Source organism: Labrus mixtus, chromosome 6 (genome assembly GCF_963584025.1).
Source record: "Labrus mixtus chromosome 6, fLabMix1.1, whole genome shotgun sequence".
Classification (NCBI taxonomy): Eukaryota; Metazoa; Chordata; class Actinopteri; order Labriformes; family Labridae; genus Labrus; species Labrus mixtus.
Window position 1 is genome coordinate 2,000,615 of NC_083617.1, and position 19,523 is coordinate 2,020,137.

At 43.6% G+C, this 19,523-nt stretch overlaps 1 protein-coding gene and 1 pseudogene across 5 annotated transcripts in view; both read left to right on the plus strand.

Annotated features, from left to right (window-relative positions):
• macrod2 (mono-ADP ribosylhydrolase 2) overlaps positions 1-19,523 on the plus strand; it is a 607,882-nt gene that overhangs the window by 565,558 nt on the left and 22,801 nt on the right. For 2 of the 5 annotated variants that reach the window (XM_061039437.1, XM_061039433.1), the window contains exons 11-15: positions 1,529-1,582; positions 9,249-9,287; positions 9,716-9,760; positions 11,531-11,707; positions 13,972-14,043. In XM_061039437.1, coding sequence (XP_060895420.1) covers positions 1,529-1,582; positions 9,249-9,287; positions 9,716-9,760; positions 11,531-11,707; positions 13,972-14,043 — 387 coding nt within the window. The remainder of the gene's footprint in view (positions 1-1,528; positions 1,583-9,248; positions 9,288-9,715; positions 9,761-11,530; positions 11,708-13,971; positions 14,044-19,523) is intronic. The other 3 variants (XM_061039435.1, XM_061039438.1, XM_061039436.1) reach the window with 2 other exon arrangements.
• Positions 1-19,523, plus strand: part of LOC132975123 (tubulin beta-1 chain-like) — a 543,950-nt pseudogene that overhangs the window by 347,760 nt on the left and 176,667 nt on the right.

Here is a 19,523-nt window from a genome sequence, read left to right on the forward strand (position 1 = left end):
GGTGTAACACCCGAGTCCCACTGTCTGTGATGTTTTCAGAGTTTTCAGAGTCCTATCTTCACTTTGTTTACATCGTCGGGACGGCCGGCTGACTCCTCCCCTCGTGTATAAAAGTTGTTTAATTGAGGGACTAGAGAAAAGAAGAATAACATACTGTACTCACTGCTTAACTGTGTTTCTAGATCACGCTCATTTCAGGTAAATTTACATGCAGTGTGAAGATACGAGCATAATGAAGTTCGCTAGCATTAGCATGCTAACACAACAATGCAGCGCAAGTTGTTTTGGTTTCATGCTGGTGCTCAAGGGCGACATCTGCTGGATCAAAAAATCACATATAAAGCCTTTAAGAATCTCCTCTAACCTCTAGGAAGTCAACTCTCTATAATGTTTTGAATTTGCACTGCAGTACCAGTTTTAAACACTAGGTGTCAGAGTTACATACTGCTCCTTTAAGTTTCCCATGGAGGTCAAGGTGAGGTGAACAGGAGAACACTTATGTAGTAACTTTTTTGACTCACCGGACAGACAAAATATGAAATATAAAGCCTCTAGAAATGTTCTCCAAGGAACAGCAGGTCTTAAAAAAAACACCTGTTGGCGAGTTTTCTGCGGGACAGATCGGGGGCTTTTTCCACTGTCCCATGAAGACGTCATGCAATCGAACATGTGCAACCACCTAAGCAGAAATCAATGTTAGTTTAAGCGTCTTGTCTTGGGAGTGTTCTCTGCAGATGTCGAACCTCGGGGTGCTATCAAAATGTTTTTCCTCCCAAAGTCACCCCCATGATTTGCCAATTACACGCATCTGTGTTTTCAATGAGAGTCCACGGCGGGGGACGGGGGAGGGGGACATAAAAGGGCAGTTTTATAAGTGCACTGTAAAATGTGATATTCCTGAATGTGCACGTAATGTTGAATCATAAAGACGTGGAGGGGAGGATCTGTGTGTGAACTGCATACTGTATAATAACAGAACCAGAGCAGGTCGAGCCAAAACGGAAATAACCCCTGATAATTCCTAGCTCTGTTGTATCATCATGCCAGCCCTGTCCTGGTCCAGTTTGGCCTTGTTTGATGGGCTTCAGCAGCCAGAGCCAAGAACCGGCCTTTCATTCTGCTCCATCAGCTTTGAGTTTGAATCAGTGCAGCTTGGAGCCCATTCAAAGGTCCGAATGTGTCTGCTATTCTCTCATGGAATGGCCGCTTTTGTCCCGGCGCTGAGCTCTGGAGTCGGTCTCAAAGCCTCGCATTCTTCCCCTGCGCTCCCACATGAGTCGTTTTTTTTTTGTCATGCAGGTATAAAACAAAAACAGCACTGAGTTCTCCCGGAGGCCGAGCGAGAAATAATCACTGCTCGGATGAGTTTGGGCTCGCCAAAAAACGTCATCATTACTCTCGCCATCATCTCATATAACTGTTCAATTTGACAAGATGTAACGCCCTGAGTGTCCTGATGCTGTTTGGGGGGATAACGATGTGCCCGCCCACGTCTATAAATCACAGTTTATTTCTTGTTTCATTACAGATAACAATCCACCGTCTGCAAAATCCAAGGAGGACAGCGAGGAGAGCGGCAGAGGTAAGGCCTGTTTGGGAGCGTTTGCATCGTAGACTAAAAGAATCAACACCTCGCCTCAAGTGAAGCCAAAGTAGTTAGAGCTCCCTCTGCTGACTGGCTGCAGTATAGGTCACACTGACTGTATATTAAAATAGACAGCGCGTCTCCATCTTCTTCCATGAAATGAGTTGAAGCCAAAATACTCGGAGGAGAGCCGGCTAGTTGAATCGGCTAATATATCTTGACAGTAACAAAAACCCTTCAGGTGGGGGGCGCAGATGACCTAGAGGTGAGGTCGCGCCCCATGTCAGTGGCTTAAATCCTCCAAGCTGGTGACCCGGGTTCAAGTCTGACCTGTGGCTGCTTTCCCGCATGTCATTCCCCCCTCTCTCTCTCTCTTTCTCTCGCCACAGTGTCCTACTCCATCCACTGTCCCATCAAGTAAAGGTTAAAAAAAAGCCCAAAATAAATATTTTTTAAAATCCTCAGGGGAGTAGAGTCCAGAGCAGAACGGGCTTTTGTGTCTTTTTGGAGCCGACACTCAAGTTGATGGAAAGTTAGTTTCTCTTTACATTTTCTCTCTCCTTTCCTCATCTACTTTGATCATCAAGTTGAGAACGCTGCGAGGAGCCACATTTTTCAACTGACAAATATCCTACTAAATGGGTGTAGCGTTGCACTGTAGCGACCGCCACACCACAGCACCCGTGGGTGGTGTTTCCAGGGCACCTTAACGCTGTGCCCGACAGAGACGGAGCTAAGTGAGTCTTAATCAGTAACTTTAAATTAAGGTCACAATATTCACCATTAACTAGTTGCTTATTAGCATGCTAATTAGTAGCATATAGCTGCTAATAAGTCATTATTAAGCACTTATTAGTACCTTATTCTACATGACCATAGAGCAGCTAACAGGCCTTTTACTCAGCGTTAACCCTCCCAAGAATCTGTTCTGCTGTGGACTGAACCCATCTGAGGGATTTTGCCTTTTTTATCAGAAAATGAAGTACGTTTTTGTTAGCAGAGGGGGCGTGACTGCGGCTCTTCCAGCTGATGCTTGCAGTATCCTGCAGACTCTGGTTCCTAATGTGCAACATGCCGGTGCCCCGTCGGTCGATATTTTAGGGTCATAAGTTTAACCGGGAAGATATCAGCCCCGGTTACAGACATCGGGTTCATGCCATATTATTTTACCAATGATCTGATGTCTGCAGCCGACGTGTGTCTGTTGGGTCGTTACTATTTAATGCTGAAATCGTGCGCACCAATCTCCTGATTCAGAGAAGAAGAGGAAGTCACCTGTTGGACAAACATGAGAGAAAATGTCGTAAAAGAAGTCATGAAAAACCAACATCGGGTAAATAGTTTTTTTCAAACATCAGTATCGGTGTTCGCCCTGATTAACCCACTCAATGGGTCTCTGACGTTTCTGCAGCGAGAGGTGGTGGAGCCGCGTTGTCCTCACAGTCGGCGTCTGATTTGCATGCACGTGTGTTTGTTTTGTATCTAATTCGATTAATATTGACTGCATGTTTGGTTCCAGCAGAGGAAACAGTGTCCGTCGATGTGTGTTAGCATAAGAATCTGTGTTGTGTGTACAAAGTAATGGAGTGTGTACTTGGTCAGTAATCTCCTGCTCTCTCTCGTTGCCAAGCTTCCTCTTTGGGGAAATGAATACAAGATGAAGCTGGCTCTTTTTTTTTTAAAAGAATGTTTTCTTAGAGGCAAACTTGTTTAAGAAGCCATTATCTGGCTATTCTGCCGTTTCAGCCCCTTCGGATGTGTAATATTGAAACAGTTATAGGCTTCTCCGATACGATGGACCAAAGATAATTAGATTCTCGCACTGCAGGGCGTTAGTAGGCAATTAAAATGGTACACCATCCATTTGTCTTCAAGCCTTTAAGGTTGCTGCGGGAAGGTTTGAAGATAGCAGCAGACATGGTTGTTGTCTTCGGGGGGGGGGGGGGGGGGGGGTCGGTTCCTCTCTGTGAACGCGAGCGGCCGAAGCACAAACACTTCAAGGGCGTCGATGTTTCCCGTAGCCTTTAAACGCGCCACAATAAGTCATTTCTTCCCCCGTCTTATTCGACGTACCTTTTTTTTTTTTTATAATCCACGGCAGTAATTCAATATGATTCACAAATTCAATCAGCAGCATTAGGAGGGCATAAGCATTCTGTAATAATCTTTATAAATCCTAATTTATCAGGCCCGGCAGCTTAATAGTAACTAATCCATGCACAAAAGGCCTTGGCACAGCTTTCCAGCATGGGAACACTCAGTCCTTGAGACAACCTCTCTCTCGCAGGAAAGGGGAAAGAAATGATTTTGTGCCGCCTGCACTGTAAAGGTTAGGTCTGGTTCGATGTAGCACATGGGAAGGATTAATCATAGGAAACACTCAGATGTCACGATAGCAGCGAGTGGAGGAAATGCGAGCGGCACAAACAACCTGTCAGCGTTGTGAGACGAGACGAGTCGAGATCCACCTCTCCCGTCTCCTCGTGCACCTGTGTGTGTTGAGATCTTCCTTCCACAATAGCACGTCTTTATTTCAGCCTCCTGTCTATACTGCCAGCAAAGCAGGTCACCTATTTGCTGGAGTCAATATGTGGAGCACTTTTCTTTTTTAGAATAAATTACACTCAGCTGCAGCAGAGGTAGCGGAGTGCGTCTTGTCAATATGGCCCCGGTGTGATCCATCACATCCATCACACTCCTCGGGGGGGGGACTCACTCGCCCCTCAGTCCTCGGGTCGGGCATGAGGGGAGCTTTTAGTCACAGCACTGATGAAAAGAAAACATTAAGGCTTTCTTCACTCTGTTTTTTTTCATGATGAATGCACCCGTTAGTGTAACCGAGGGTGATTATCAGACTCCCACAAAATGCTACTTTAAAAGTGTTTCGAGAAAAAAAATCCTTCTTTAGCCTCCGCTGGAATAAAAAGGAGAAAAACAAGACGAAAGCAAACAATTGACACAAACATGTGCAGTGAGCGGTTACTTACTGTGATGTCAACATCCATGTCAGGTCAGTCTGCCCCGGGACCTTGAAAAGATGTTTAAAGGCACAGTGTGTAAACTCCACCACCAGGGGGCTCTCAATCAACACAATGACAAAAAAAGATGACGGGCGAGGCTGGTTGGGAAATCATGGGAGTTCTCTCCCACAAAATAAACTGCGTTGACCGTAGTCATGACGACCGGGTGAAACCGACCTGAGGAAGAGAACATGTTTACAGACGAGCTAACGTATCCGAGTATAATTTAAATGACGTTTTTTATCACATCAGCACAAACAGCGACAGCAGCAGCTCACGCTTCACTGTGCAGCGGCCTTTGACGTAACATCCGGTGTTTCCACGGCAACAATAAATATTCTGTCTGTCATGGCGGCCGCCTCGACAAGACACGTCCTGTTACACAATGAAATGAAGGATTTCTCTGGCTTTGATAACTGTTGGAAATATTTGAGGTTACGTAAGAACTCAATAATATATATATATACATAATGTGTTTAGTCAATTTTTTATTAATTTAGATATTTTAAAGATAAAGATCAACTTTATTGATCCCCATGGGGGAAATTTTTTTGTCACAACAGCTCAAGAAACAGAAATATAATTATCAAAAATAACAAGAAGTTAAAAATCAAACATATGTACATCAGTTAAATAAAAGGAGAAAAAATATAGTAAAAATGTAAAAATTGTCATAAAATGTCGACATATTGTACCTTTAAGTCCCTTTCAAAGAAGAAGTCTTAAAACGTCTTATTTTGTCCATCAGACATCACGCGTACTCGACTGTTTTTTTTTTATCTCTCCCTGCTTCTAAAATCTCGACTTTCCATTTATTTGCTTTCCTTGTGTTCCTTTCAAAGCTTTCCCCCATCTCATAAATTCCTCCTAAGTGTCCTCCTTCTGTAAACCTTTTTTTAACGTTAAAGCGCCGTACACATTTTTATTCTAATGACTTTTATTTAAAGACCAACGCAACAGGGGACTTGTTTGGATATGATGAGCAGTGATTCTTCAAAAGAAGCCACCACACGATCCCTCATCAAGTACAAATAACCCTGAAGTGTGTTTGCAAAAGGGGGTCACAGATTAACAGTGTGTGTGTTTATGCGCGTGTGCGTGTGTGTGTGTGTGTGTTGTGAGCGATGCTGTGATGTAATCCACATGAAACAGAAGCACAGTATGCGGATGCTGCGAGCTAAAGAAAGAGAGACAGAGCGGGGAGAAGAGGGGGGTGGAGCAGAGAGGCGACAGCTGGCACAGAGGTCCAGGGCGCAGTGCAGCCCCTCTTTAAAGCACACCTGACTTGGCAAGCGCCCGCACGGTGTCTATTATTTGATATCGAGGTTGGTTTTAGTGAGATTAGCGGATGTCACAGGGCGCGGTAAAATGTGAACATCGAGTCAGAAATCGATGCCTGGCTCGCCTGCTTGAGTTTTTCCAAGAGAAACGGATGGACACACAGATGAATAACCTCATGTGTGGACAGACAGTAAGCCTCTCCATGTGACGCCCCCCCTTTTATACCACGGCTCGCTTTCAGACACACGAGCACTTTGCTTGCACACACACATTTGACATGCGAAAGGTCTTTGAATGATCGCCGCCGGTCATCTCAGAGCCCCCTTTTTTTTTCCTTTTACACATGTCTCATGAATTTTTCAACTCCCGCCCTTTTCTTTCTTCTTTTTGGTGCTTTGGTCCGGTTGGCTTTAATGGAAGTGATAGGAGACGGCGTTTGAGGGGGAGGAGACAGAGCATATCTGGAGTTCACTTTTACTTTCTCTGAAATATCCTCCGATGTTTTACTTCAGGGCATATAGCACACGCATGGGAAAGGTTGCATATCAGCATCTAAATTCTTTATGTCCTTGAGATACTGTACCCCCCCGTTTGGATCTCATGTTGACATAAATAAATCATTTAAGTGTGTGTGAACACTACGGCCATGCCCCTCATTCAACACGAGTGCAGACGAGTGCCGAAAATTGCCTTTTAGTCTCCATCTTTTCTGAGAGTGGAATCCATGGGAATATTGACACTAAATGTCTTTGGCTGCAGCCTTTTGCTGTGTGAAGTGTGACAGGCCCTGATTCTCAGAGAAGACACTCTTTAGTGCACTGAGCATCACTGGGGCCGAACGCTGTAACAATGCTGCCACCTGCTGTTGGGAGGACACGAGTGATATAGAGGTGCACAGACAGTGCTCTAATTGCACTTAACTTGCAGCCATTGTAAATCAAATCTGCCCTACATAGACTCTTTTGTTGTCTAGTGTGTGTGTGTGTGTGTGTGTGTGTGTGTGTGTGTGTGTGTGTGTGTGTGTGTGTGTGTGTCTTATTGTTTCCTTGCAATGTGTCCTTTAGCACAAATTGAATACTGCTGCGTTCGATAAGCCAAACATGAATGATCAAATAACAGGGAGGAAATTACATCCAGCGCTTTGTCCTATCTGATAGATTGTTGTTTGGGATCACTTTAGACAAGTCCTGCATGATTTTAAAATGCAGAATTAAAGTTAAAGATGACCTTATAGCCGGGAGAGGCATTCATCTTAACCTGCTTTTCCCCCCCGTTGAAGTATCCCCTTTCAGCCCCCCCTGTCCGTGTCTCCATCTCAAAATGCCAGTCATGATTAATAGAAAGGATTGCCATCTTCTGTGTGTCACCAGCGTTCTGCGTGACGGACAGGGGCACTCGACACAAACAAGCAGCGCTGGTAGAAGCTGGCCTTTTTCCCCCGTTTAATAGAGGATGGCATTTTTATTGTTGTGGGCGGAGGGCAAAATTGCATAGATATGAAAAAATGGTTTCTCTCCACACAGCTTGTTAAAAAAGCAATTATAGAAGCTGCACAATGGCCATTGTGGAGCATGTTCTCTTATTGGTGTCATGGCTTTCATTTAGTCAATTTGTCCCAAATGTCATTGGTTTATGGTGTGTGTGTGTGTGTGTGTGTGTGTGTGTGTGTGTGTGTGTGTGTGTGTGTGTGTGTGTGTGTGTGTATGCGTACAAGAATGTGTGAGAGCCAGACAATGGGGGTGGGGGGCTAACAGATATAATGTAGGGATTAAAGGTGTTTTATGTCACCACTCAAATCTCTCTTTTGTGTTTAATAAACGAGGTGTTGTTCAGGCGGAGGACAGTCGGGCTGATTAGGTTACAGCGAGCATCTTCAGCTCGGAAACGGTCACACTGTACGATTAGAAAGCGGATTCTTCACGGATGATGTTTGTGTGAAATATGCATGAAAAAGCATCTCGTCTCATATCATCTAAAGCCCTTTACAGACTGTGATTCAGCGACAGCGTCTTAACAGAGATCCTCCGTTGGAAGCCTTTTTTTGTATCCACATTGGTGCAATAATGTTCCTCAGGTTTGGTCTCTGTTGCTACCTCCGATGGCGGTTCAGGGACAGGATGACTTTTTCCCACCATTCTGCCTCCGTACTTTCAGAGGTGCTGCTCGTCAACAGGCTCGGGTCCCCTGACCAGTATGGGGGCCCCATAGGGCTAACAAACTTTAAACCAAAGCACAACCCGAAGTGTGCAACGTTTTTTTTTCCAAATCTTTTTATTAGTTTGCACAGATGATAAGAAAACATACAGTTGGCTTAAGAGTTGACAATGTAATGACAGTAGGAAACCTCCCTAAGGGGGCCCCATCTCACAGCACTCACTCTCGTTGCCCTGCTAAGCGTTGCATGCCTTATTGCTGTGAAAACCAGAGTTTGTCAATGAAAGTCAGCAAAGAAAAATGAAGAGGAATTATTCGTTTTTATCCTCTCTTTTTGCCTCGACTCTAGAATCACCATGCCCTGCGTACTTTGCACATGGCGGTTGAGGCTTAACAGGGACAAAAAGTTTCCCGCCTTTAATTGGCAATATGTGAAACCTAGTTAAATACTGACACTATTTTCAGAGATGTTTGTGATAATAGTCGAGTCCAAACACTCAGGTTTATGATAGAATATCTGTGAAAGTATTGACGTGCCCTTGAGCCACAGCTGTACTCTGGCTTAGCTCATGTTAGCTCATGTTAGCATGCTAATACATTTTGCAACAATAGTAGGAGTGAACAAAACTACTACTAGGGATACTATTAACCTGCAGTGAGTTAGCATTGTCACATGTCCCTTTTTTGGAGGTAGCATTTAGCTGTTAGCTCTCCTGTGCTAAATAACAGTCTGACAAAGCAACAAGCATAGTTAAGCTAGCTACAATTATGGGAATATTATTTATGCATGATTCATTAATCTAATCTTATCTTATCAATCAGTCACTGAAGCACAGGTTTCTATGCATAAGGCTGACAAAGCTAACACGTTTACTTTTATATTGATAACTAAAAAAGAGTCTCTAAAGTTTCATTCGCAGCTGCAGCCGTCGATATTCTTAACAAGAAATCTTAAAGAAAAGACAGAAACCTCTTTTCTCAACCCTCTTTGTAACGACATATTGTGAAAGTCAGACATAAAGTTTCCCTCTCTAAATTTCAGTTGCCACTTCAAACAAGATGAATCCTTTGCCTTGAGATGAAGCGTTGTGTGATCATTAGTGTGACTGCTGGCTCGGGTTTTTTTGGGGGGGGGAAATGAATGACTGACATTATTCCCGCTCGTGCGCTCCTTGTTGCCTGATGATTGCTTTTCCCTCCTCTTGCAGGTAAAGAGGAGGCAGGTGATGAGGAAGAGGATGACAACGGTAATGTAGCTCTACGGACCATTAACACATGTTGGAGCCCCTTCGGCTCTACCACACGGCCTTTTCATGTCATTTGTCATCAAAAATTGAATTTCCTACTCGCTCGCTCCAATTCAGTCTTCCCATCCCGTGTGCCATCGCTGTGACAAAACAAAGTTCTCTTATCACACACACTCGGAACAAAGAAATCCCTCAATTATGCATGCCTTTAGAAGTGACATCCTTTTTTTCCCCTTCTTTTTTCTGTCACTTAATTTATGTATGTCTTTGTGGTTCCATTGCTCTCACACTGCGGTACAAAGACAAAAAGCTCCACAAAGCGAAGGGACTGAAAAGGCTGTTTGAGGTGATATCGAAAACCAAGTCATTTCCCCAACCAGGCAACAGCACTAAACTCGATTGTTTTCCTCTTCCTCTTCTGTTTCTAGATGCTGTGGGAAATGAAGACGTGGAGATGGAGAGTCAAAACCCAGGTATAGTAGAGCTACAAGTCCAAGGCTCCAGCATGGACCGGGGTGTGATTGTGTGTTAGTGAGAGTGTGCGGATACTCCTGGAGAAGGAAGGAGCTACACATTGATCTTGACTCTTATCTCTGCGGGAGATAGGAATAGTACGAGCTGACCCGTGTGCGGCTCATTTCTCTGCTTTTCACTCGATCTCAGAGTTTGATTAAAAAATCTAACTTGATCAGTCCTGTTAGCAGCAGAGGAATGACTCTTACACAAAGCTTTAAATCTTTGTGGCTCACAGGCTGCAGGAAACAGACCCTGAGACACTGATGGGTTTTTGTTGTGCTGACAGCAACAGTCTTAAGTGAATTAAGTGTGTGTGAGTGTGATTGTGTGTGTGTGCGTGTTACAAAAGGGGCGACCATTAACTTTGAGCTTGCACAATTTCTTTTCTCCAAATACGTTTCGTCGCTGCTTCTGCTTGCTCTATAATTAAGATTCTGCATTTGCATACTGGCAGCGAGCAGCGCCGCGCCTCGCCTCTCGTTCTGTTTTTGTTTTATTCAAATCCCATCCCATTGACTGAGATTTGACAGATAGAGCCTCTCTGAACATGAATTTTTGTAGATATTCTATGCAAGAGTTATGGTAAAGCAGCCCCGGGACGCTGTCCAAGACCTGAGATTTTTGTAATTACTTTCTCAAGAGACACAAACAAAGAGGCAGGAGCGAGGAGGGGCGAGGATATACAGTTTGAAACAACACCCGCAGGCCAATTCAGAGGCATTGCATCATTCTTGTCAGTGTGTGTGTGTGTGTGTGTGTGTGTGTGTGTGTGTGTGTGTGTGTGTGTGTGTGTGTGTGTGTGTGTGTGTGAGTGTGTGTGTGTGTGTGTGTGTGTGTGTGTGTGAGTGTGTGTGTGTGTGTGTGTGTGTGAGTGTGTGTGTGTGTGTGTGTGTGTGTGTATTTATTGTATTACCAACCACAAATCAATATGTTGCTCAATTATGTATCTTTGGTTACTTTGTAAGATAAAGCTCTGGACATCTTAACAGACCACTGAAAAAATATGTTTCCTCCTGTTCTGCTACGACTGGTTTGTGTTTAAAGGCAGAATGTGTGACATGTTCCACATCAATAAATCATAAAGTCTGTCCTGTGTAAATGTGTCTCTGAGTCATGACTGTCTACAATGAGGGAGAAGCTCGAGTCCCGCTGGCTGTGTTGTTGTCAGAGCCGTGTTTACATGGACGGGACGGCCGGCTCCTCCCCTTGTGTATAAAAGCTGTTTTAGTCAAGAACTAGAGAGAAGAAGAAGAACATACTCACTGATTATTTGGATGTTAGTAAGAGTTTTTAGATCACGCTCATTCTGTGTCAGTTTACATGAAATGTGAAGCTACAAGCTAACTAAAGAGCACTAACATTAGCATGCTAACACAACAATGTGAAGCTACGAGCTAACTAAAGAGCGCTAACATTAGCATGCTAACACAACAATGTGAAGCTACGAGCTAACTAAAGAGCGCTAACATTAGCATGCTAACACAACAATGTGAAGCTACGAGCTAACTAAAGAGCGCTAACATTAGCATGCTAACACAACGATGCAGCTCGAGACAAGCCGCTTAGCGCTTGATTATGATGCGTTCCACTTTGATAAGTCTTGAATATGTATATGTATATATATATATATATATATATGTCTCACATTCTGCCTTTAAAACAACGTCTATGCCTGAAAAAATCTTCAACATGTACCTTTTCTTCTTTTTGTTTATTTGTGGCTGCAGATGATATCACAGAAACCCCGGATCCCACTCAAGCAAAGGATAATGATGACACCGAGAACCAGGACAAAGAGGAAGACGCAGGGACCGACAGCGATAACAAAAAAGACGAGAAAGACAAAAAAGACGAGGAAAAAGACACCGACGACCCGAAAGAGAAAGATGAAGAAGAAGACAAAGGTGTGTACACAAAGCTTGTGCATGTTTGCTTTTTATCCTTTCACATCACAACTTTGAGGTGCACGAGCTGTCACTCACAAATAATAACACAGCAGATTGAAAAAGCTCCAGGTGATCGTCTAATTTCCTGATTGTTTTTTTTTATTATCACCGTATGAAGCAAAATATCCAGAGGGCAGTGAGGCAGACTGATATGAAAACACGTCAGCTCGATGCATGAAACCCTAAATATCTCATATGGAAACATGGACGTTAACAGCGGTTTGAAATGACGCGGCTGGAAGATTGAACACTGAAAAAAAAGCACAATAAGGGTGTTCCACTTTTTGTATTCCTCACTGGCAGCGTTTGAATCGATGCAGATGTATATCCCAGCACAGAATAATCACAGCAACATTCAGATTGTGTTCAGGATAAGAGATTGGACACGGAGTCGTCCATCACTGGAGCCTCACAGTCTCATTGCATGCTAATGTAATAATAATAATAACTTTATTTAAAAACTCAGGTTTACAAAGTGCTTTGACAAACAACAAAAACAAAAACAAACTAAAGCAAACACAGAAGAACATAAACAACAGCAAGAACAAACAAATACAAAATACTCAAAATAATTAAATACAATTCAACAGAAAAGAACCCAAAGTGCACGATACACAACAGACATATATAACCCGACCATCACAAGAACCATCACAAGAACCATCATAAGAACCATCATAAGAACCATCACAAGAACCATCATAAGAACCATCATAAGAACCATCACAAGAACCATCAGAAGAACCATCATAAGAACCATCATAAGAACCATCACAAGAACCATCATAAGAACCATCACAAGAACCATCATAAGAACCCAGGCAACACAAGAACCATCATAAGAACCATCACAAGAACCATCACAAGAACCATCATAAGAACCATCACAAGAACCATCACAAGAACATCATAAGAACCATCACAAGAACCATCATAAGAACCATCACAAGAACCATCACAAGAACATCACAAGAACCATCACAAGAACCCAGGAAACACAAGAACCATCATAAGAACCATCATAAGAACCATCATAAGTACCATCACAAGAACCATCATAAGAACCATCACAAGAACATCACAAGAACATCATAAGAACCATCGTAAGAACCATCATAAGAACCATCACAAGAACATCACAAGAACATCATAAGAACCATCATAAGAACCATCATAAGAACCATCACAAGAACCATCACAAGAACATCACAAGAACCATCACAAGAACCATCACAAGAACCATCATAAGAACCATCACAAGAACCATCACAAGAACCATCACAAGAACCATCATAAGAACCATCATAAGAACCCAGGCAACACAAGAACCATCACAAGAACCATCACAAGAACCATCATAAGAACCATCATAAGAACATCATAAGAACCATCATAAGAACCATCACAAGAACCATCACAAGAACCCAGGCAACACAAGAACCATCATAAGAACCATCATAAGAACCATCACAAGAACCATCACAAGAACATCACAAGAACCATCATAAGAACCATCATAAGTACCATCACAAGAACCATCACAAGAACCATCATAAGAAACATCACAAGAACCATCATAAGAACCATCATAAGAACCATCACAAGAACATCACAAGAACCATCATAAGAACCATCATAAGAACCATCACAAGAACCATCACAAGAACCATCATAAGAACATCACAAGAACCATCACAAGAACCATCATAAGAACCATCATAAGAACCATCATAAGAACCCAGGCAACACAAGAACCATCACAAGAACCATCACAAGAACCATCATAAGAACCATCATAAGAACCATCATAAGAACCCAGGCAACACAAGAACCCAACAACACGAGCTGAGACCAAGAGGACCAAAGATTTAAAAAGATGTAAGAAACTAAAAGAGCTCAAAGCAAATCAAAAGAGAACAGCAATAAGAAGGTAAGAGCAGGAAAAGAAACAAGTGAATAAATTATCAAAAAAGAAACAATAATATTAACAATAATATAAAGTAAATATAAATATAAAACATAAATAGACAAAGTAAGATAAAAAATGACCAAGTTAAAACATAAGAGGAGTTAAGATGAGAGCATAAATAAAAGGACAGTAAGAAGTAAAAGAAGACGTTAAGAAGACGATGACATGGCGGCTCAGGCTTCTTTTTGCCGACGTGTGTTCGACTTATGTCACGTCGATGTGTCACAGACGTCACAGCTTTTGTTTCCTCCAGCAGAGGACGAGCCGCCTGCTGAGAAGACAGACGACGACGACAACACAGTGAAGTCCACCGTGGAGATGGAAGGTAAGATGTGATTAGCTTGGATTTGATTCGATCTGATTGAGAGTCTCTCCGGGCCGACTCTCCATCAATGTGATTTTCTCCTCCACTCCGCTGTATTTCTGTCCTCTTTTGTTGTATTGAATTAGCAGCGCCAGTGTTTGTTGTTGTTTTTGTCGTCTGCTGTTTGTCAGACAAAGTCTCAGCCTGTCTCAGATCTACTGTATCAGCTGTGATTGAGCAGGAAGTGCGGGGCATGCAGGAAGCCTCAGGAGGCGTAAACAACACGCATGATGGAGGGGCTGCGTGCAGCTTTCAAATCAAGACTTCCTGTCAAATCTGAGGTCATAGACGCACTTTTAATACCTTATTTATTTCCTCCAAGATGTGGACTGTGTCTTATAAATCGGTGCGACCAACATATGAGTATAATGTGCTGAGAGAACACTTTTATCCATCTAAAGCTTCACCGCGGCATGACGGCAAGTCAGGCCGCCACCATCACCCACTGAATACCACTCTAAGCCCCTCCTCCTGGGCTCATCGCCACCAGAAGCTCACCCTCACTGCAGGATGTAGTGTGTATGTTTACTGCTTGTAGCTACACTGCGAGCTAACACAAGCTAGCACAAGCTAACGGCCGGTGTTCATCACCTTCCTGTCCAACAGGAAGTAGACCAACTCCACGTCCACGGGTAAAAGACAACACAAGGTTCACCCTCGTTTTACGTCCACCTCCGTCATATTCACCGCTTTGAATGGCGTCCAATCACTGAAATGTATCCACTCCTAAACTCACCTGCTGCGCTGTCATTGGCTGGAGGAAACACACTAGCTCCGCCCAGAAACGTCCCGAGTCAACCAGAACAAATCAGAACAGTAAAATCCAGTCAGAGGACAGAGTCTCTGCAGACACAGTCACCACCACACATGTACGGAGGCCCAGAAGGGACAATGGAGCAGCTTCACTTTAGGAGAAGTCTGTCTTTTATTTTGAAGGAACCAGCCAGCTTTACTTTAGGAGAAGTCTGTGTTTTATTTTGAAGGAACCAGCCAGCTTCACTTTAGGAGAGGTCTGGATTTTATTTTGAAGGAACCAGCCAGCTTCACTTTAGGAGAGGTCTAGATTTTATTTTGAAGGAACAAGCCAGCTTTACTTTAGGAAAAGTCTGTGTTTTATTTTGAAGGAACAAGCCAGCTTTACTTTAGGAGAAGTCTGTATTTTATTTTGAAGGAACAAGCCAGCTTTACTTTAGGAAAAGTCTGTGTTTTATTTTGAAGGAACAAGCCAGCTTCACTTTAGGAAAAGTCTGTGTTTTATTTTGAAGGAACAAGCCAGCTTTACTTTAGGAAAAGTCTGTGTTTTATTTTGAAGGAACAAGCCAGCTTTACTTTAGGAGAAGTCTGTGTTTTATTTTGAAGGAGGAAGCTGCTTACTCTACCTTTAAAATTCGATCAGGTCAAAAGAAGGTTCTGTCCTCCTCTTCAAAGAGTAAGTTCTTTTCTGTCACCTCTCAGGAAAGATTGCTCCTTGACTTTTTTCTTGTAACTGCAGTTTACACCTGTTTACATCTCGTCATTAAACCAAGTGACAAACTGTAGGTTTAATAACATATCTTAAGGGATTCCAAATTCCCAGATCTTTCTCAGAGCTGAACATGTTTGTCACACAGAAGCAGAGTTTTTGAACACAAAAACCTGGGCTGATTGGCGTTGATGTGGCCTCAGCTGCTCCAGCCTCGTCTACATGACTGAGGTTGTTGAGTTTTGTGTGTGTGCCAGACTTATTTGTTTTTTGTCTGTCTCTCTATGTGACAATGTGGGATAATCTGTCTTTATTTCTCCTCCCTCCAACATGCTCACTGATTACAGTTTCCTCTGGAGGGTTTTAGAACCTCATTCAGCCCCCCCCCCCCCCCGAGGTCTGAGTCACTCCCTCACCTCCATTTCACTTTCTCTTTGACTGACATTCAATTAATTTAAGGGTTAGAGTGAACCTTCCAGATAGATCCATCCCAGATCGCCGTCTCCATCCTCTGTGAGAAGCCATCGGGAAAACATCTCACAAACAGCACAGGCCTTCCATCACTGGAAACCTTCACTCCAGCCTGTTGATTGTCTCTCTCTCTCTCTCTCTCTCGCTCGCCCGAGCCCGAGCCCGACACTGTCTGTCTGTCACTGTCCAGGGTTAGCGCAGGCTGTGTGCTGTGTGTTGGCGCTGTCAGGCCGTAAACACTGGTGTCATTCCTGATTGCAGGCAGATTGTATTTTTGTACAGAGAAGCAGAACCTCGGACGAGAACCGTCTGGATGGTCTCATGCAGCTCGGCGTAAACAGACACTCACCAGACAAGAGCAAACGATTCCTGAGCCCAATACCCCTTATTAAAAAATAATAACTGTAATCAGGCTACCTGCTCGTGGAGGTTAAACCTGCTGCTTTGAGAGGAGCAATAAAATGGTTTATAATGAGGGGACGAATGAGTAATGAATAAACAACATTTGAGAACAGAACAGAATGTGAGGTTTCATCCACCTACTCATAAGTCAGAGTGTCTGTGGAGGTCTTTCACACCAGCCTACCACCTGTCTTTTATTCACCATTATAGTCTGAATTTATAATACACAAAGTGTTTTTTAATCATTTCTTTATTTTATGTTACTTTTTTTCCAGAGTAGCAGATCATTTGTGCAGAAACTTTAACAGATTTGTTCACATTTGCAGAGCTTAACTTCTCCCAGAGGACTCACCTGTCCCCCATCCGGTTCCTCGCTGATAGAGACCCCCGTTTTCTCCTCGTGTTCACCTTTCATGTTGTCAGTCTGTAAACCTTTAGAGTAGCTGAGCATGATTAGCAGATCAAAAAACTACTTATTTATCTGATACTGACATCAGTAAAAACACTTATTCAGCTGCTGTCTCTTTAAGAACCCCCCTCCCCATGTGCCCACTCTCTTCTGATTGGTCGGCTCTCTTGAAGCCTCCAGGGGGGGCAGAACGCTGCAGGGCTGCCAATGGAGGGCTGCTCTCCAGTGCTGGGAGAAGAGAGTCTATGTAAGAGGTTTCACCGGCTTAGGTAGCCGTCTGGTGAAATTCTTAAACTACGTTTCCCATGAGCATCACAGAGATTTAATCATTTTAAAACACCTCGTATCAAAAAGTATCAAAAGTGTCGATCAAACACTACACACTGCCTCGTACATACTCACAATATAAATAAAGCATACAGTATATTAACTCGACCGTTAGTATGCTGTTAGCTAAAATGCTAAAATGCGCGCAAACTTCCGGTCCGAGCTACATTCGATGAGCTAGCATCAAGCTAGCACAACAACAACATGCAAACGTTCATTACTAAAACAACTACGTTTTTAGATTTATTTTTGTGCCTTTATTAGAGAGATAGGACGGTGGATAGAGTCAGGGAGAGATAGAGTCGGATTTGAACCCGGGCCGCCTGATTGGAGGACCACAGCCTCTGTACATGGTGCGCGCGCACTAACCACTGTACCACCAGCGCCCCATCTACGTAATCATTTTAATATTATTTGTCAACATGTAAAATGTATTTCAGCACAGAACTTTAAATTGAAGACGCTAGTTGGCTAACTGGCGAGCTCTGCGATTGGATAGTCTCAGTGAGAGCCGCAGTGCATTGTGGGGCGGTTTAATATGCTCCTGTTTCATAATTAAGAATTCTGGCAGATCTAGTAAACATCGGGTTATTTCTCACAGACTTTGATTTCAGACACAGAATATCTCTGTGATCAGTTCTGTCTGTTTTGTAAATCCTGTACCTGTGTGAACACCTGCTTCTGTATTACAACAGAATCCACATTTACATTTGACTTCACCATGAAGTCCTCGAACATCATCATTGCAGGAGGCTTAATAATGAACAGGTCACACTCTGAACCTCAGCGATCCCACGTCCTCGCCCGCGTGCTCCCAGATGTCAGCCGTGTCTGCCGACACCCTGCTGTTCTCACGTCGCTCGCTGTTGCACATATGGAAGTGTGTTTCACAGCAGAATCTCTCGGTTCCCGGGCGCCGTCGCACTGAATAACCCCGACGCTAAAGAAAGCGTCTCTGTGTTTTTATTCATTATCTTTACAGCTCCTTAATGTCATTATTTATTCAGTCTACACACTTCATGAGAGGCGGCAGGAAGCTGCTCTGCTGATGTGGTATCACTTCATATTACCTCATGATGCCATCTGTTGTTTACATTAGAAGTCTGCTCGTGTTAATATGCAGTGATGGCGAGCGTTTGGGTCCCTTAGCGGCTTCAGTTGAACACAATATCAAAGAGAACGGAGAGCTTTAAGATGCAGAGACTTTACATCCATCCAGACGCTTTTCCCCGTTCGGGGTCACAGAGGGGGTGGAGCCAAACCCAGCTGTCATTAGGCCTTTTGTAAGATTCTCAAAAACTGTGTTTAAGGTGTTTCTGTGTAGACGTGTGATGTCATCGTGCGACGCTGTCACTTTTGTTTAAATGAGATTAGTGCGATGGCAGATGTCACCAAACTAGCGCTGGTGCTAACGTTGCTAACTGGACTTTTCACTCGCTCACACAAACACAGTTACTCTCCCACTATGTTGACGAGCAGAGACGCCTGACTTTGTAAAATGAAATGGTCGTTGCAGAGGAATGGCGAGAACATTTCGGCATGTCAAGGTCATCGTTGTTGACTTCTCATGACAGCCGTCACAGTTCAGTTTGTGTTTTCATGTAGACGAAGATGTTTTTGAGAACTGAGCGTGTGTGGGAGGGATTCTTTTTTTTAAACGGAGGAGGAAACCCCGCCTACATATGGACTAGGCCTTACCCCCAATTTCCACATGTCAGCGCCATGGTTTTGCTCCGTCTGGCGGCGCACACCCCTGCCCCACGTTTGATGCCTGTTTTTTTTTTTAAGATTTATTTTTGTGCTTTTAATGGAGAGATAGGACAGTGGATAGAGTTAGAAATCAGAGAGAGAGAGAGAGTGAGAGAGAGAGAGAGAGAGAGAGAGAGAGAGAGAGAGAGAGAGAGTGGGGAATTACATGCAGGAAAGGAGCCACAGGTCAGATTTGAACCTGGACCGCTCGCGTTGAGGACTACAGCCTCCATACATGGGATGCGCGCACCATCCACTGCACCACCAGTGCCCCAGTTTGATACCTGTTTTGACGTAATGCCTGTTTTGGAATATACGATCAGGAATCTATATGTTGTGTTTCATTTTGAAATTGACCCCGATGCTCTCCGTTCGTTCTATTCTGTTCAACTTGATGCGTTCTTGCAGCGAGCGCAGAATGTAGTTGTGGAGTTAAAGTCAGTTAACCTAACGAGCATGTGTTTGGACTGTGGGAGGAAGCTGTAGAGAACCCACACATGCACGAGGAGAACATGCAGACTCCACACAGAGAGGCTCCTGACAGACGGGGATTCAAACCAGGAACCTCCTCGCTGTGAGGTGACGCCGCTAACCACTGTGCAGCCCAGAGACTAACAATAA